Below are 16,365 nucleotides of genomic sequence, written 5' to 3'. Positions count from 1 at the left end.
GGCGGCATAGAAATGCGACAAAATAAAAAATAAATAATAAAAAAAGGAGGCCATCTCTTCCTTCAACCATGCTTAGAACATTGCATCCTAGGGCTGGAAGGGACCTTAGAGGTCTCGTAGTCCATCCCCATCCCCATCCTCTCTCTCCCTCCCTCCCTCCCCCCCCTCCCTCCCTCTCTTCTTATTCCCCCCCAGCTGGCCAGCCATTCCATCTGGTTACTCCTGGTGCCACAGCTATGAGGTAAGGCGAGGGTACTGGTGGAGTTGCCCCACGTGCCCCACACCAGCTTACCTCAGGACCCCCACAGCCATCCACGCCCTGACATCTGTCTCACTGTAGCAGCACCGCCAGCCAAGTGAAGCAGGAGCCCACGTGGCCGCCAGCACACTTCTGGTTGCGTGCAGCCGCAATGGAGCAGGGGGGCCGAGCGGCACACTGGAACCGCCGCCACGAGGTGAGGCAGGTGTCGGGGCGTGGATGGCCTGGTTGCAGGGTCCTCGGGTAAGCTGCTGCAGGGAGCATGGGGCAGCTCCACCTCCCACCTCATGGTGGCGGTACCGGTCCACCATGTGCCCTCCTGCCCCGCTGCGAGCAAGCAGAAGAAGTAGGCCTCTTGTACATGCGGAAAAAAATAACACACCCTCCAAAAGTGTTTATTTTGGAGCCCAAAAGAAAATAAAACCTGGTCTTATTTTTGGGGAAACACAGTATTAAGCGGGCCGAGACAAAACATTTTGGTCGATCTGAGGCAGTGGTGAAATTCAAATTTTTTTACTACCAGTTCTGTGGGTGTGGCTTGTGGGCATGGTGTGGCTTGGTGGGTGTGGCAGGGAAAGGATACCACAAAATCCTCATTCCCACCCCACTCCTGGGGGAAGGATATTGCAAAATCTCTATTCCCACCCCACTCTGGGGCCAGCTAGAGGTGGTATTTGCCGGTTCTCCGAACTACTCAAAATTTCCTCTACCGGTTCTCCAGAACCTGTCAGAACCTGCTGGATTTCACCCCGATCTGAGGACAGTTGGACCCATCTCTCCAAGGGATGGATCATGAGGAACGTTGAGGCCTTCCCCGGCTGCTATTTATTTATTTTTTATTTACTTATCAAATGTAGAGACCGCCCATCTCACTCACAGAGCGACTCTGGGCGATGATGACTATTAAAAATGCTTCTCCGTGACCCTCCCGCTGTCCATTTTTGGATTCTGCAAGTTCCACGTTTAGGCTTCAAAAGGTCTCTTTGGAAACATCTGGCCTACAAGTGGCTGATGGTGTGGACAGCAGGAGTCAGACTGCCAGGGAGAACAACAACCCACTTCCGTACCCCAAAGTATCCTTTGGAAGTCTCATCGTTCAACCCCCTTTGGACATGTCACTCTTCTATCCTTCCTTTCTTCAGGACGTTCTCTCACCCTCAACGTTCTACCTGCTACCATCTCATGAAGACAGAACAAAGTCTGCCATCTTCACCGAAGTCTTTATTTCTCAGCTTCATTAGAGGGATCCCCAGATCCCCAGTGGGATCTGTGCTTCACAACTGCTCCTCGTCAACCCAGATGGTTTTCTGCTGCTCTTCCCAGACTTTATCCTTGATGATCCGGAGAAGATCTTCCAAGCTGCTCCATGAATCCGTCTCCAACGAGGCGTAAAGGCAAGGTAAGCCCTCCAGTTCCTTCTCGTTCTGACGACACGTCTTCAGTAATTCCTCCTCCAATTCTGGTTTCGGTAGCAGCTTTCTACAGTACCGAAGAAGAGACATCCCCCCCCCAAAAAAACAGCTGTTAAACAGATGTGTACCCATAGAAACATAAGCAAAGAGAAACACCCACAAATAACTGTTGCTCATCTGAACATTGAAGAATATGAGTCCCTCTCTCTCTGTCTCTCTCTGTCTCTGTCTCTCTCTCTCTGTCTCTCTCTCTCTCTCTGTCTCTGTCTGTCTGTCTCTCTCTCTGTGTCTCTCTGTCTCTGTCTCTGTCTCTCTCTCTCTCTCTCTCTCTGTCTCTTTCTGTCTCTGTCTCTGTCTCTCTCTGTCTCTGTCTCTCTCTCTGTCTGTCTCTTTCTGTCTGTCTCTGTCTCTCTGTTTCTGTCTCTCTCTCTGTCTCTCTCTCTGTCTCTCTCTGTCTCTCTCTGTCTGTCTGTCTCTCTCTGTCTCTGTCTCTCTTTCTGTCTCTGTCTCTGTCTGTCTGTCTCTGTCTCTCTGTTTCTGTCTCTCTCTCTGTCTCTCTCTCTCTCTCTCTCTGTCTCTGTCTCTCTCTCTCTCTGTCTCTGTCTCTCTCTGTCTCTCTGTCTGTCTCTTTCTGTCTGTCTCTGTCTCTCTGTTTCTGTCTCTCTCTCTGTCTCTCTCTCTGTCTCTCTCTGTCTCTCTCTGTCTGTCTGTCTCTCTCTGTCTCTGTCTCTCTTTCTGTCTCTGTCTCTGTCTGTCTGTCTCTGTCTCTCTGTTTCTGTCTCTCTCTCTGTCTCTCTCTCTCTCTCTCTCTGTCTCTGTCTCTCTCTCTCTCTGTCTCTGTCTCTCTCTGTCTCTCTGTCTGTCTCTTTCTGTCTCTGTCTCTGTCTCTCTCTGTCTCTCTCTCTGTCTGTTTGTCTCTCTCTCTCTCTTTCTGCCTATCCCATCTAACAGGGTTGTTGCTGTGTGGAAAATAGGAGGAGGAAGGAGTATTAGGTATGTTTGCCGCCTTGAGTTATTTATAAAAACAATAAATGCAGGATATAAATAAATAAATAAAAGATGCTACATTTTGAAGGGGAGATTTTCAAAAACGTGGAGCTGCTGGTTAGTTATGAGTCTTTCCTTACACCCAGAAAAGTAGACTCAGTTATAAAACAGTTGCAAGAATTGGGTATATCTAGTTTAATGAAAAGCAGGACTTGGGGGGACATGATAGCAGTCTTCCAATATTGGAGGGGTTGCCCCCAAGAAGAGGGGAGGTCAACCTATTCTCCAAAGCACCTGAAGACAGGACAAGAAGGAATGGATGGAAACTAATCAAGCAGAGAAGCAACCTGGAATGAAGGAGAAACTTCCTGACAGTGAGAACAATTCATCAGTGGAACGACTTGCCACCAGAAATTGTGGCTCCTCCATCACTGGAGGCTTTCAAGAAGAGATTGGACAGCCGTTTGTCTGAAATGGTACAGAGTTTCTTGCCTGAGTAGGGGGCTGGACTAGAAGACCTCCAAGGTACCTTCCAACTCTGTTATTCTGAATTTCAGGAATTATTGAAATCTGGGTAGTATTTATGTTTCCCCATCCAGAAATGAAGAATCCTTATTTCGGTTTCTCCCTACCCCCTCCAAGAAAATGATGGAGGCTGGAATATATTTCCTTCCCCGTGAAAGGGTATGCAGTGTGCAAGGAATTGTTGTAAATACATTCTCAGATTAGAAAGTTCAAGTTGAGAGAAAGGAGGGTCGAGGAGATATGACTAAAATCGATGGGACCAATTAGTTTCAACTTATACATGTCTCATTAATTTCTGACATAATCACCGTGAACTTTTCCTTGGATCGGGAACAGTAATTTTAACAGTGGGAGCCCCTAAGACACAGATCAGCCATCCATTCCAAGACAAAGAAATCTTAACCCATTAGTCGCCTTTTCCTTAAAAATGCTTCATTCTCTCCCAATGCCATATAGCAGTGATGGCTAAGAAGGAGGGGGGGCACGGGAGGTCCACGCGCGTGTGTGCCCACACCGATAATTCTATGAACCCCACCCTGCCTCTCTCGGAGTCTCTGGAGGCTGGGGACAGCAAAAACATCACTTCCTGTCCAACCGGGAGTTGGGAATGGACTGTTCAGGCCTCCGAGGGAGTGGGGAAGGCTGTTTTTGCCCTCCCCAGATGCATAGAGAGGATCTGGTGCCAGGTGAGAAAGAAAAATGGGCCTTCCCCACCCCACCCCAGGCCCTCCGGAGGCAGGAAACAGCCTGTTTCCCTACTTCTGGTGGGCCCAGAAGGCCTGAAAATCAGCTGGCCGGTGCATGCATGCACGCCAGAACTGAGCTGGCATGCCCACTAATATGGCTACGTGTGCCACCTGTGCCATCTATTCTATTCTATTCTATTCTATTCTATTCTATTCTATTCTATTCTATTCTATTCTATTCTATTCCACTCCACTCCATATTTTCTATTCTATTCTATTCTATTCTATTCTATTCTATTCTATTCTATTCTATTCTATTCTATTCTATTCTATTCTATTCCATTCCATTCCATTCCATTCCATTCCATTCCACTCCACTCCACTCCACTCCATATTTTCTATTCTATTCTATTCTATTCTATTCTATTCTATTCTATTCTATTCTATTCTATTCTATTCTATTCTATTCTATTCTATTCTATTCTATTCTATTCCAAACTGTTGTAAGTTCTGCACTATTAAAAATGTGGCTCTTTTAACATGCATGCAAACAACGCATGACGGACAATCGATTTTCAGTTTTTGGGGCAAGCAGCATGGATGCTACAGCTAATAAACTAAACCAAATAACTGCGGCTTGAATTTGATCAATCAAATGGTGTATTTCTGAACTGAAAAACAGCATTTCATGGCTTGCTCACCCTGGGCGCCTCCGTTGCCACAAGAAATGCAATCTAACTAAACCCGTCCACCACGTATTGTTTATGGTTCTCCAGAGTTTATTTACAGATAACTTAGAGATCCTTTCAATCTTCCATGGGGTAGAGCATGACTGAGTAATAATTTGCTATTGATTTTCTATTATGTTTACACTTTGGCTGGTTTTCATTGTCATGTTCTGGAGACACTTCCATTTGTTTCCTGAAATTGGAGAGTTCAAGTCTCTTTCTACTTATCCAATTTGTTGTTTTTACAACATAAAATTTTATGACCGCTGACCATTTTGGAAAAAAGTAAAGCTGGACAGAAGGAAGGAGGAAGAAAAGCCAGATTTCCAGAAGGCCAGGAAAGAGAGGAAAGAGGGATATGGATAGTCCTCGAATTATGACCGCAGTTGGGATAGAAGTTCCCGTTGTAAATCCTTGCAATTGTTAAGTCAAGTCGGAGCTGATTTCGTGACATTTTTACAAAGGTCATTAAGCAAGTCAGCATGATTGTTCAGCTAGTAGCTGATTCGGACAGCGAGGAGGCTGGTGTGGTGCTGCGCCAGCATCCTGTGCAGCTGGCACTCAAGTCGGACAATGAGGAGGCTGGAGAAGATGTGGTGCCAGGGGCGGGGATTCAACCAGGGCCTTCAGAACCTCCAGAAGCTTCCATGGGTGAAGAAGACGAAGAGGAGGAGCCCCTTCTCGATGCACGGGTGCGCAGAGCTGCCAAAAGGCAGGAATGGCTCCTCAGGAGGAGGTCTCCTCGAGAGTAAGGCTTGGGGCTAATTGGCCACTCCCTTAGCCTATTTAAGGAGGAACGCTGACAGAAGCAATTTGCAGGGAACAACTTCGTTCACATACCTTCGTGTCTTGTCTTGCTTATCTTATCAGCTTCCTGCAAATTGCTTCTGGGCATTCTGCCAACCATAGTTAGCTTTCAGTTATTATTCTTTGAATTCTTGGCGGCTGTTAATGCAGTTAATTAACAGCCGTTGTTGTAAAAGATTGGTTTATTCAGTAAATTAAGGTTTGAACGGACTTTGTGTGTGCTGCGTTCTTTGGGGTCCGTAGCTGGGGCAGAACAACCACATGATGGTTGTTAAGCGAATCACATAGTCATTAAGTGAATCCAGCATCCCCAAGGGATTTTTGGCCAAAATAGGCAAACAAATTGCAATCACATGCCGGCAGGGCGCTGCAGCCAGTTGTAACTGCGAGACAGTGGCCACGTGCCTGAATGGCAGTCACATTGTGGGGGAGGTATGATGGTTTCAAGTGTGAGTCTAGATCGTAAATCACATTTTCCAAGACTGTCATAACTGTGTGAACCCTTGTTAAATGAATGGTCATAAATCCAGACTACCTGTGAGTGCAACCATCCCATTTACACATTTAAATTTTTGTCCCGTGCTTACAAATTGCATCGGTTTCAGTTCATAGGATTGCAATTCAGCAAGGAAGGAAGGAAGGAAGGAAGGAAGGAAGGAAGGAAGGAAGGAAGGAAGGAAGGAAGGAAGGAAGGAAAAGAAAGAAAGAAAGAAGAAAGAGGGTAGGAGTGAGAGAGAGAGAGAGAGAGAAAGAAAGAAAAAGAAAGAAAGAAAGAAAGAAAGAAGAAAGAGGGTAGGAGTGAGAGTGAGAGAGAAAGAAAGAGAGAGAAAGAAAAAAGAAACAAACAAAGAAAGAAAGAAAGAAAGAAAGAAAGAGAAAGAAAGAAAGAAAGAAAGAAAGAGTAAGAAAGAAAGAAAGAAGAAAGAGGGTAGAAGTGAGAGAGAGAGAGAAAGAAAGAGAGAAAGAAAAAGAAAAAGAAAGAAAGAAAGAAAGAAGAAAGAGGGTAGGAGAGAGAGAGAGAGAAAGAAAGAGAGAAAGAAAAAGAAAAAGAAAGAAACAAAGAAACAAAGAAAAAAACAAACAAACAAAGAGCTTTCTAGTTTTCATTTTTCTCCACAAGATTTTGTTCTCTCAAAGGTTTCTAGCTTGTAATTTTATTTGAATGATTATCATGCAAACTTCCCTCCTCCAAGGGCCAACAGGTAGAAAAAGGAATTCCTTGCCAAATGTTGATTCTGAGTCATCCAAGCCAAGCATAACATCTGAAAGGCCGGGAACATATGGCAGCCTTACCTACCCTGTGCCTTCCAGATGTGTTGCTGATTATAGATCTGCCAGCCACAACACACAAAAGGTCTCGTTTCCCAGCATTGGCACCGACTGCCAGCCCGGATTTTAAATCATCAATTGCAACAAGGGTTGTGGGTGGTTTTTTTGGCCTTCTTCACAGGAGTGAAATCTACTTACCTTCCCAACCGGTTTGGAAGTACACGCGCCGTGTGTGCGGACCTCTGCACATGCGCAGAGGGTAAAAAACAGGTTACTTCCTGGTTAAAACCAGGAAGTAACAACAACTGGGCGGGTGGGCGGAGCCTCGGCCCGCCATCACTCCCGGTTCTCCGAACCGGTCCGAACCGGGAGCATTTCACCCCTGTTTCTTCCTCAAATTCATCTTCACATCATATTTTTTTCTCTCTCCCCAAAACAGAATAGAATAGAATTCTTTATTGGCCAAGTGTGATTGGACACACAAGGAATTTGTCTTTGGTGCATACGCTCTCAGTGTACATCAAAGAAAAGATACGTTCGTCAAGAATCATAAGATGCAAGACTTAGTGATAGTCAGAGGATACTAAATAAGCGATCAAACCATACTAGGAAACTTCCTGGGGGAAGGATATTGCAAAATCCCCATTTCCTCCCCACTCCAGGGTGAAGGATACTGCAAAATCTCCATTCCCTCCCCACTCCTGGGGGAAGGATACTGCAAAATCCCTATTCCCTCCCCACTCCAGGGGGAAGGATATTGCAAAATCCCCATTCCCTCCCCACTTTGGGGCCAGCCTGAGGTAGCATTTGCCGGTTCTCTGAACTATTCAAAATTTCCGCTACCAGTTCTGTAGAACCTGTCAGAACCTGCTGGATTTCACCCCGATGCAGCCGTTTTGAGAGCCCTGTATTTCGGCACTTCCTCTCGCCTGTCCCTCTTTTCGGTGCGACCGACGTACCTGAATTTCTTGATATTTTTTTCGGAGACTTTAATAAAGAGAACAATGGGATATATCTTGGCTTTGATTAAATCTTTGGTGCAGCCGATGCCGAGTTCGAGCAGGCAGTGTTTGTTCTGTAAACACAAAGTCAGGAAAAGGACTTCGGTTAAGTACATCATGTATGTGGGGCGGGGGGGGCGGATTTAGGCCCACACCATCTCCAACAGGATCAGATAAATTGGAATCCCTTGATTTGTGCCTCTGATACAGCTGGTTTTTCATCAAGGGCAGACGATGGCCTTCCAGATTGTCAAAAAGATTTTAGAAATCTTCTCTTAAGTAGCACTGTGGCACCAGCAAGGACTTCCTTTCACCCTCCCCGAGACCATCTATGTGCTTCACGACTGGGGAAAATCTGAACCTGCCTCTCCCTGTTCCTAGTCCAGGTCCGAAGTTAGCCCTGCGAGGTAGTCCAGACAAGATGCATGGGCAGGAATACTAGTTCTGTCTTTTTTGTTGTTGTAAATTTACGTTAACAGGCATATTTGGAAAGTATTTTCCCCTTGTCAGCGCCTGAGGGCAGGACAAGAAGCAACGGATGGAAACTAATCAAGGAGGGAAGCAGCCTAGAACGAAGGAGAAATTTCCTGATATTTAGAACAATTAATCGGTGGAACAACTTGCCTCCTGAAGTTGTGGGTGCTCCAACACTGGAAGTTTTTAAGAAGAGACTGCACAGCCACTTGTCTGAAATGGGAGAGGGCCGTGATGGCGAATCTATGGCATACGTGCCACAGGTGGCACATGGAGCCATATCGGTGGGCATGCGAACTCAGCTCTGGCACACATGCATGTGCCGGCCAGCTGATTTTCAGGCCTTCCGGTCCCAGCAGAAGTTGGCAAACAGGCCGTTTCCAGCCTCCGGAGGGTGTCCGGGGGAGTGGGGAAGGCTGTTTTTGCCCTCCCCAGGCTCCTAAAAAGCCTCTAGAGCCTGGAGAGGGCGAAAAACAGGCCTACTGGGCCCACCGTGCCATTGCGTGCCAAAAGCGGGGGTCGCATGAGGGGGAGGGTCGTGTATGTGTGCAGGCACGGGGTGGGACGCATAGAATTATTAGGCACGCATGTGCGCGACAGCCCCTGCTCCCCCCCCGCTTTTGGCACGCGACGGTAAAAAGGTTAACCATTACTGGTATAGGATCTCCTGCTTGAGCAGCGGGTTGGACCTCCAAGATCCTTTCCAAGTCTGTTTATTCTATTCTATGCAGTTCGGAGAACCCTCAAATCCCACTGTCGGCGGGCCCTGCCCTGCCCTGCCTACCCCTCCCCTCCCAGGAATCCCCACGCAGCCTGTTTTGGATGCAGGTAAGCGCAAGGCACGTGCGGAGGCTCAGAGAGGGCAAAAAATGGGCCTGCTGGAAGTTTGGGAAGGCCGGATATGGGCCATTTCCCGCCTCCCGAGGGCCTCTGAAGCCTGGGGAGGCCGCTTTCACCCTCCTGGAGGCCCGAGGAAAGCCTTTGGAGCCCGGGGAGGGCAAAAAACGCCCCCCCGTGGTGCAGGAGGCTGACTAGGCCACACCCACCATGGCCACAGCCACCCAGCAACCGGGCAGCGAACCCCTTGCTAAAAGTTTTGAAGCCCACTCCTGGATAACAGAACAGGGGACTACACAACATGGGGACAGGGGACTACACAACATGGGCCGTGATGATTTTTGCACCCAAGAAAAGGAGAACAACTAACAAAGAAACCACACAGGGGGAATAAATGTTCTTCCCTTCCATTGGATGCCAACTGTACGTATTGTGTGACCTACGTTGCAAAAGGATTGGAAAACTTACCTTGGCAGCCACGGCCTCAAGATTTGCTGGGAAAATACATTCGTAAGTGTGCGGATTTTTTTCCCGTGAATAGATGATTGCCTCCGTGGAGTGCCTCCTGAAGAATTCTTCCTTGGTTATAATATCTGGGAGAGAAGGAAGGGAAAAAGAAAAGGTGAAAGAGAAAGCTGGAAGGGCACTTATGATGCCTTTGGATCAGTGGTGGGTTTCAAATTTTTTTACTACCGGTTCTGTGGGTGTGGCTTGGTGGGCGTGGCAGGGGAAGGTTACTGCAAAATCCCCATTTCCTCCCGATCAGCTGGGACTTGGGAGGCAGAGAATAGATGGAGGCGGGGCCAGTCAGAATTTTTACTACCGGTTCTCCGAGCTACTCAAAATTTCCACAACGGTCGTAAGTGTGAAAAACGGTCATAAGTCCCTTTTTTCAGTTCTGTTATTGTAACTTCGAATGGTCACTAAATGAACTGCTGTAAGGCGAGGGCTACCTGTATTGCTAAAAGGAGGTTTTGCAAGCCCAGATCTGTCTGTCTGTCTGTCCGTCCATCCATATCCTTATCTCTCTCTCTCTCTCTCTCTCTCTCTCTCTCTCTCTCTCTCTCTCTCTCTCTCTCTCTCTAATATCCATCCATCCTCTATCTATCTATCTATCTATCTATCTATCTATCTATCTATCTATCTAAACTATCTATCTAATATCTATCTATCTATCTATCTATCTATCTATCTATCTATCATCTATCTATCTATCTATCTATCTATCTATCTAATATCTATCTATCTATCTATCTATCTATCTATCATCTATCTATCTATCTATCTAATATCTATCTATCTATCTATCTATCTATCTAATATCTATCTATCTATCTATCTATCTGTCTATCATCTATCTATCTATCTATCTATCTATCTATCTATCTATCTATCTATCTAATATCTATCTATCTATCTATCTATCTATCTATCTATCATCTATCTATCTATCTATCTATCTATCTATCTATCTATCTATCTAATCTTTTATAAAAAGTTTTTAAAATAATAATGACCTAATACAAGCAAAATTAAAACTGAGAAAGTGAAAAAGAGAAATAACAGGAAAAGCTACAAATGCAATAAAAAAGAGAAAAGAGGAAAAAAAGAGAAAGATATAAAGAAGCAGCTTCCAATATTCTTCACAACAGTTATAAGCACGATTATATCCTAACCTCTCCCTCTCAAATTACATCATAACTTCTCCTTTTTATAATCTATCCTGACTAATCATTAAAACCATCAATCAAAAATGCCTTTTATTCCCATAAGAGGTGCAAATATGGGTCACTTTGAGACTATCCTATGGACAGCTGAATTTAATTTTGAAAAAAAAAAAAATCTCAAAAGGTTAGTCCTTGGAGCATCAGGGAGCCAAAACGCTACGAGGCAGGCCAAATCTTTGAAATCATTTTTAAAAATGTATTTCACCAGGAAAAAAAAAATACACAATGCCCCAAAGTAAGACGTTTATAGAATGAGGGAAACGAATAAAGGGGAATATTTATAGCTCAGGATTGAAATGTGGGGGCCTCGGTGCTCTCTGAGCTTTCTGGTTTTCTTGCTGATGTTTCTTGACCCAACTAGAGAACATCATCAGTGCTAGAAGGGAATGGTGTTTGCAGAGAGGAGGAGAAGAAGGAGGAGGAGGAGGAGGAGGAGGAGGAAGAGGAGGAGGAGGTGGAGGAGGAACTGTAGGGTCCTTGGTGCTCTCTGATCTTGCTTATTTTTTTGTAGACATTTAATTACCTAACTAGGTAACATTCTCAGTGCTGTTTGCTGTCTGTTTATGTGAGGGAAACAAACAACACAGGTAAGAGGACGCAGACCCCAGGATGCAACAGAAGGAGCCAAAAGTGCGCTCCCACAGAGAGGGCCTCCTCGGGGTGCCATCAGCCAAACAATGTAGGCTGGTGACCCCCAGGGGGAGGGCCTTCTCTGTGGGGGCACCCACCCTCTGGAGCCAACTGCCCCCAGAGATAAGGAGAATCCAAGACCTCGGTGCCTTCCGCCGTGCCCTTAAAACCTTCTTTTTCCAGCAAGCCGGGCTGGCTTAACTCTTTTAAATGTTTTAAATTGGTTTGTTATTGTTTTAATTACGGGGCCAAATTTATATATATCCTTTTAATACTATTTTAATGTTTGCAATTTATGTTTTTATTTGGCTGTACACTGCCCTGAGTCCTCAGGGAGAAGGGCGGTATATAAATTGGATATAAAATAAAAAATAAACAAAAGGATGCTGCGATTGCTGACATTACTGCTGATAAGAGATCACGGGGGAACCCAAAGCCATCTACAGGCATACAATCAATGCTGCGGGTTATTCAATTCGCCAAAGCTAGGAGATTCTCAGAGTCCCATTCAGCCCTCAACGAGCCTAGCGTGATGGGTCCTCCACGTCTCCCGAAGGATAAATTCCAATGCCTTTCCGATTGCAAGAACGAAATTAGAAATATTTTGAAGCTGGAGGGCTTCGGGGGCGGGGGGGAGGTCACCCTACCTGCCAAAGGGAGGGGCAGAGGAGGGGAGGGAGGCCGTCAGGACCAGCCACAAGTGGCATGAACGGGACCCCATCGACAAAAGATGAGACAAAGGATTGTGGTCCTTATTATCCTCGGATCCGCCAGCTGCAGGCTTTCGCTGGCGGAGAAGGTGTTTATGCTGGAGCTAGTTAAATCTGGTGAACTTAAGCATGACCTATTTCGAGGAACAAGGGACGCCGGGACAGGTTGGGAAGAAGAAGAAGCAGAAGAAGCAGCGGTGTCTGGTGTAATTGCTAGCCCGTGTTGTGGTGTCAAGATTCTTCGGAGAGAGACACGGTTTCAACAAAGAGGCGTACAAGACCTGCGAGGGGCTGGAATCAACGGTGGACATATAAAAGGCAGTAATCGCACAGGAATTAGATCAGAGCAAAAGACTTTTCTTTTTTCAGCGGCCTCCTTCTTAGCAGCAGGCAGGAACATGTTTCGGGGAGTTTTAGAAAGGAAACAGGGAGATAATGGCTGGTTCCCGAAGCACGTTCCCAGTATTAAGACTGTATTTAGCCCCTTTCACAAGACGGAGACTTAACCACACAAACGCGGACCCCTCGCTGTCTTCCTCAGAGCCAGTTTATTAACCACAATTAATCAATTTGAATAGAGCTGGAAGGGACCTTGGAGGTCTTCTAGTCCAGCCCCCTGCCCAAACAGGAGACTCTATACCAGTGGGTCTCAACCTTCCTAATGCCGCGACCCTTTAATACAGTTCCTCAAGTTGTGGTGACCCCCAACCATAAAATTATCCCTAAGACCACTGAAAATATGTGTTTTCCGATGGTCTTAGGCGACCCCTGTGAAAGGGTCGTTCGACCCCCAAAGGGGTCCTGACCCAAAGGTTGAGAACCACTGCTCTATATGATTTTAGACAAGTGGCTCCTCTTGAAAGCCTCCAGTGATGAAGCACCCACAACTTCTAGAGCCAACTTCTGTTCTACTGGTTAATTGTCCTCACTATTAGGAAATTTCTCCTCCATTCCAGGTTGCTCCTCTCCTTGATGAGTTTCCATCCATTGTTTCTTGTCCTGCCTTCTGGTGCTTTGGAGAGTAGGTTGACCCCCCTCCCTTTTCTTTGGGGCAGCCCCTCGAATATTGGAAGACTGTTATCCAGGGGTGGGCTTCAAAAATTTTAGCAAGGGGTTCTCTGCCTGGTTGTTAGGTGGGCGTGGCTATGGCCTAGTTGGTCTCCTGCAACATGGCGGTGCGGGGGCGTTTTTGCCCTCCCCAGGCTCCAGAGACTTTCCTCAAGCCTCCGGGAGGACAAAAATAGCCTCCCCAGGCTCCGGAGGCCCTCTAGGCCCATTTCCGGCCTTCCCAAACTTCCAGTAGGCCCGTTTTTCGCCCTACCTGAGCTTCCATATGTACCCTGCACTTACCTGCATCCAAAATGGGCTGCGTGGGGACTCCTGGGAGGGGAAGGGCGGGGTGGGTGGAGCCATCTAGGAGTGGGATTTGGGGGTTCTCTGAACTGCACAGAATCTTAGCTAGAGGTTCTCCCGAACCCCTGCGAACCCCCAGCAGCCCAACCCCTGCTGCTATCATGTCACCCCTAGACTTTATTTTCTCTAGACTGGCCATACCCAATTCCTACAACCGCTCTTCAACTGTTTTATCTCCAGGCCTTTTAATCATCTTTGCACTTTTTTCCAAAGTCTCAACATCTTTTTTGTAATGTGGGCATTATGTGGAGTTCTATCCATGTTCCTTCTGAAAAAAAAAAAGCCTCTCTCTCTTGTGGATTGCAGGACCGTTTGTAGGGAAAAGAAGCTCCAGCAAAAACAATGGCCCCAGATTTCACAAAAGTGAAAGGATTGAAAAGGAAGGAGGAGTGGGGAGGGGGAGGCATGGAAGGCATGTGCAAAAATTAGGATTCTGGAATTCAATGGGCTTTTTTTTTTTTTTTTGAGCCATTGGCCCAAATGTGAACTTTCTGCGTTTTTTATACAGTATGTGTAATTTTTCTATTGATGTCTGACAAAACACATAAAAAGCAGCAGAAACTAATAAAAAGCAGCAGCAGGAAAGAAAGGAGGGAAGAAGAAAGGAAGGAAGAAAGAAGGCAAGAAAGGCAAGGAAGAAGGGAGGAGGGGAAGGAAACAAGGAAAGATGGAAGGAAGGCAAGCAAAAGGAGAAAAGAAAGAAGCAAAAATGAAAAATAGAAAAAAAGACACTTCTGAGTTCTGGGGAATTCTGGGAGTTGAAGTTCACATATCTTAAAAGTTTGAGAAACGTTGAGTTAGAAGAAGACAGTGGCTTTAGACAAGGCCTCCAGGATTACCTGGTTTGCATAAATTGAACTCCAGGGCTCCTCCTGAGTTGAGAAGTTTCTGGATCAGGGCCTTGGCCAGCATCGTGGGGCTGAAGAGGACGGGACGCCGGCAATCACAGTGGGTGGATTTCACCAAGCTGTATGGGATCAGGCTGAAGCTCTTATTGATCTCCGTCACGGAATCAAACTCTGGGGGGAGAAAATTGACTCCATATAGACCATCCTAGAATGAGTGGGCACCCCAACGAAAGGCTGAAATTCCATCAAATGAACATCGGAGAACCAGAGGTCAGATGACAACCTGGTTAGAAAACCCCTGTGACCATCTTGCTGGAACTATTCCAAGCCAGTTTCAAGGTGTTAAGGAGGAGTATTGCGATGGCCTAGAGGTGGAGCTCTCGCCTCACGATCAGGAGGCTGTGAGTTCGATCCTAGGTAGAGGCAGATATTTCTCTCTCTGGCCACACTGAGAATATATCTGCTGAACAAAACTCCACACTGGCAACAGGAAAGGCATCCGGCCAATAAAACACTCTGCTAGCTCCATTCAGTTGCCCAGACTCCACCCCGCAAGGGATTATGAGGTCGTTAAAAGAAGATGATGATGAGTTTCAAGGTGTTAAGGAACAGCCTCCTTGAGCGATTAGTCCTTCAGCTTTGCAATCTAAGAAAAAGAGGTTCCCTCCACTTCACCCCACAACCCACTGTACCTTCAAATCTTTCAAGGAGTGCCTTGGTCACCGGATGCACTTCTGATTTGACCCGGCTGTCTTTCGAAGTGACGATGCGCACCCGTTCATTGCTATTCATGCGCTTGTATTTGTTTTCGGACCTGCTGACAAACTGGAAGTGGAGATTCAGGTTGGGCGATTCAAGGCCATATTTCCTATCTGGCGTAACCTCGTAAGGCTAGCGATCAGAGAGCTGCACTTACTCTTTTAATTTGACTTTGTGGCCCTGATTGTTGTTGTTACCTGCAAGATCTGGCCCAAAAGGAAACTGGCTCTGGAGAGACGAGGGCTGGTTTTGGGTTCACTGGGAGATGCGGCTTCATCTGGTTGCAGCGTAGTCTAAGAGTGCAGCAACAGAGAGAAGGAAGAAGGAAGAAAAAAGAAGAAAAAAAGAAGAAAAAAGAAGGGAGGAGGAGGAGAAGGAGAAGGAAGAGGAGAAGGAGGAGGAGGAGGAGGAGGAGGAGAAGAAGAAGAAGAAAAAGAAGAAGAAGAGGAGGAAGAGGAAGAAGAAGAAGAGGAAGAGGGAGAAGGAGAAGGAGGAGGAGGAGGAAGAGGAAGAAGAAGAGGAAGAGGGAGAAGGAGAAGGAGGAGGAGGAGGAGGAGAAGGAGAAGGAGAAGGAGAAGGAGAAGGAGAAGGAGAAGGAGGAGGAGAAGGAGGGGGAGGAGAAGAAGAAGAAGAAGAAGAAAAAGAAGAGGAAGAGGGAGAAGGAGAAGGAGGAGGAGGAGGAGAAGGAGAAGGAGAAGGAGAAGGAGGAGGAGGAGGAGGAGAAGAAGAAGAAGAAGAAGAAAAAGAAGAAGAGGAGGAGGAGGAGGAAGTGGGAGGAGGAGGAGGAGGAGGAAGGAGCAGGAGCAGGAGAAGGAGAAGGAGAAGGAGAAGATGATATATAGGTCAGAATCCCATAACGCCAAAACAAATTTATGGGATGTAGAAGCAGGAATATTGAGAAGAGAGGCCCACCATGCTTGGAGGCTCTCAAGATGGGGAAGGTTGACTTGACGACAGCAAAATCAACCATCCATAACGAATGTAGACAGAATACCTCTTCTAGAATGGATGGGAATTACCCAAAAGGCAAAACTGCCTAAAACAGCTCACAAAGGGATAGATGAGGGATGGGTGAAGAGGACAACCATCCCAAGCCAGGGAGAACTTACTCGTGATATCCCATAGACACTGTCTGTATCTTCTTTGCTTCCTTTGTTCATAAGTCGCTGGAGTTTTACTAGGAGAAGCTGCTGGGCTCTGAAAAGAAGAGTTGGGAAGAATCAGAGGTGGTGCCAAGGAAGGCTTTCAGCCTGACCATCCTCAGCCGGGGCCCTGCTTGCTCCCTTTGGATGG

The 16,365-nt window shown here is 46.5% G+C and overlaps 1 protein-coding gene across 1 annotated transcript in view; it reads right to left on the bottom strand.

Moving 5' to 3' along the window:
- Positions 1-1,117: 1,117 nt before the first annotated feature.
- Positions 1,118-16,365, bottom strand: part of CARD11 (caspase recruitment domain family member 11) — a 39,589-nt gene continuing 24,341 nt past the window's right edge. The window contains exons 18-24 of the mRNA XM_070954840.1: positions 16,182-16,269; positions 15,270-15,365; positions 15,006-15,138; positions 14,305-14,484; positions 9,454-9,578; positions 7,633-7,748; positions 1,118-1,738 (exon numbers count right to left, since the gene is read on the bottom strand). Coding sequence (XP_070810941.1) covers positions 1,534-1,738; positions 7,633-7,748; positions 9,454-9,578; positions 14,305-14,484; positions 15,006-15,138; positions 15,270-15,365; positions 16,182-16,269 — 943 coding nt within the window. The 3' untranslated portion in view covers positions 1,118-1,533. The remainder of the gene's footprint in view (positions 1,739-7,632; positions 7,749-9,453; positions 9,579-14,304; positions 14,485-15,005; positions 15,139-15,269; positions 15,366-16,181; positions 16,270-16,365) is intronic.

Source organism: Pituophis catenifer, unplaced genomic scaffold, assembly GCF_029215685.1.
Source record: "Pituophis catenifer annectens isolate HBS135680 unplaced genomic scaffold, rPitCat1.0.hap2 SCAF_16, whole genome shotgun sequence".
NCBI classification, from domain to species: domain Eukaryota; kingdom Metazoa; phylum Chordata; class Lepidosauria; order Squamata; family Colubridae; genus Pituophis; species Pituophis catenifer.
The sequence above is the reverse complement of the archived record's forward strand: the minus strand, read 5'-3'. Positions and strand labels throughout refer to the sequence as shown.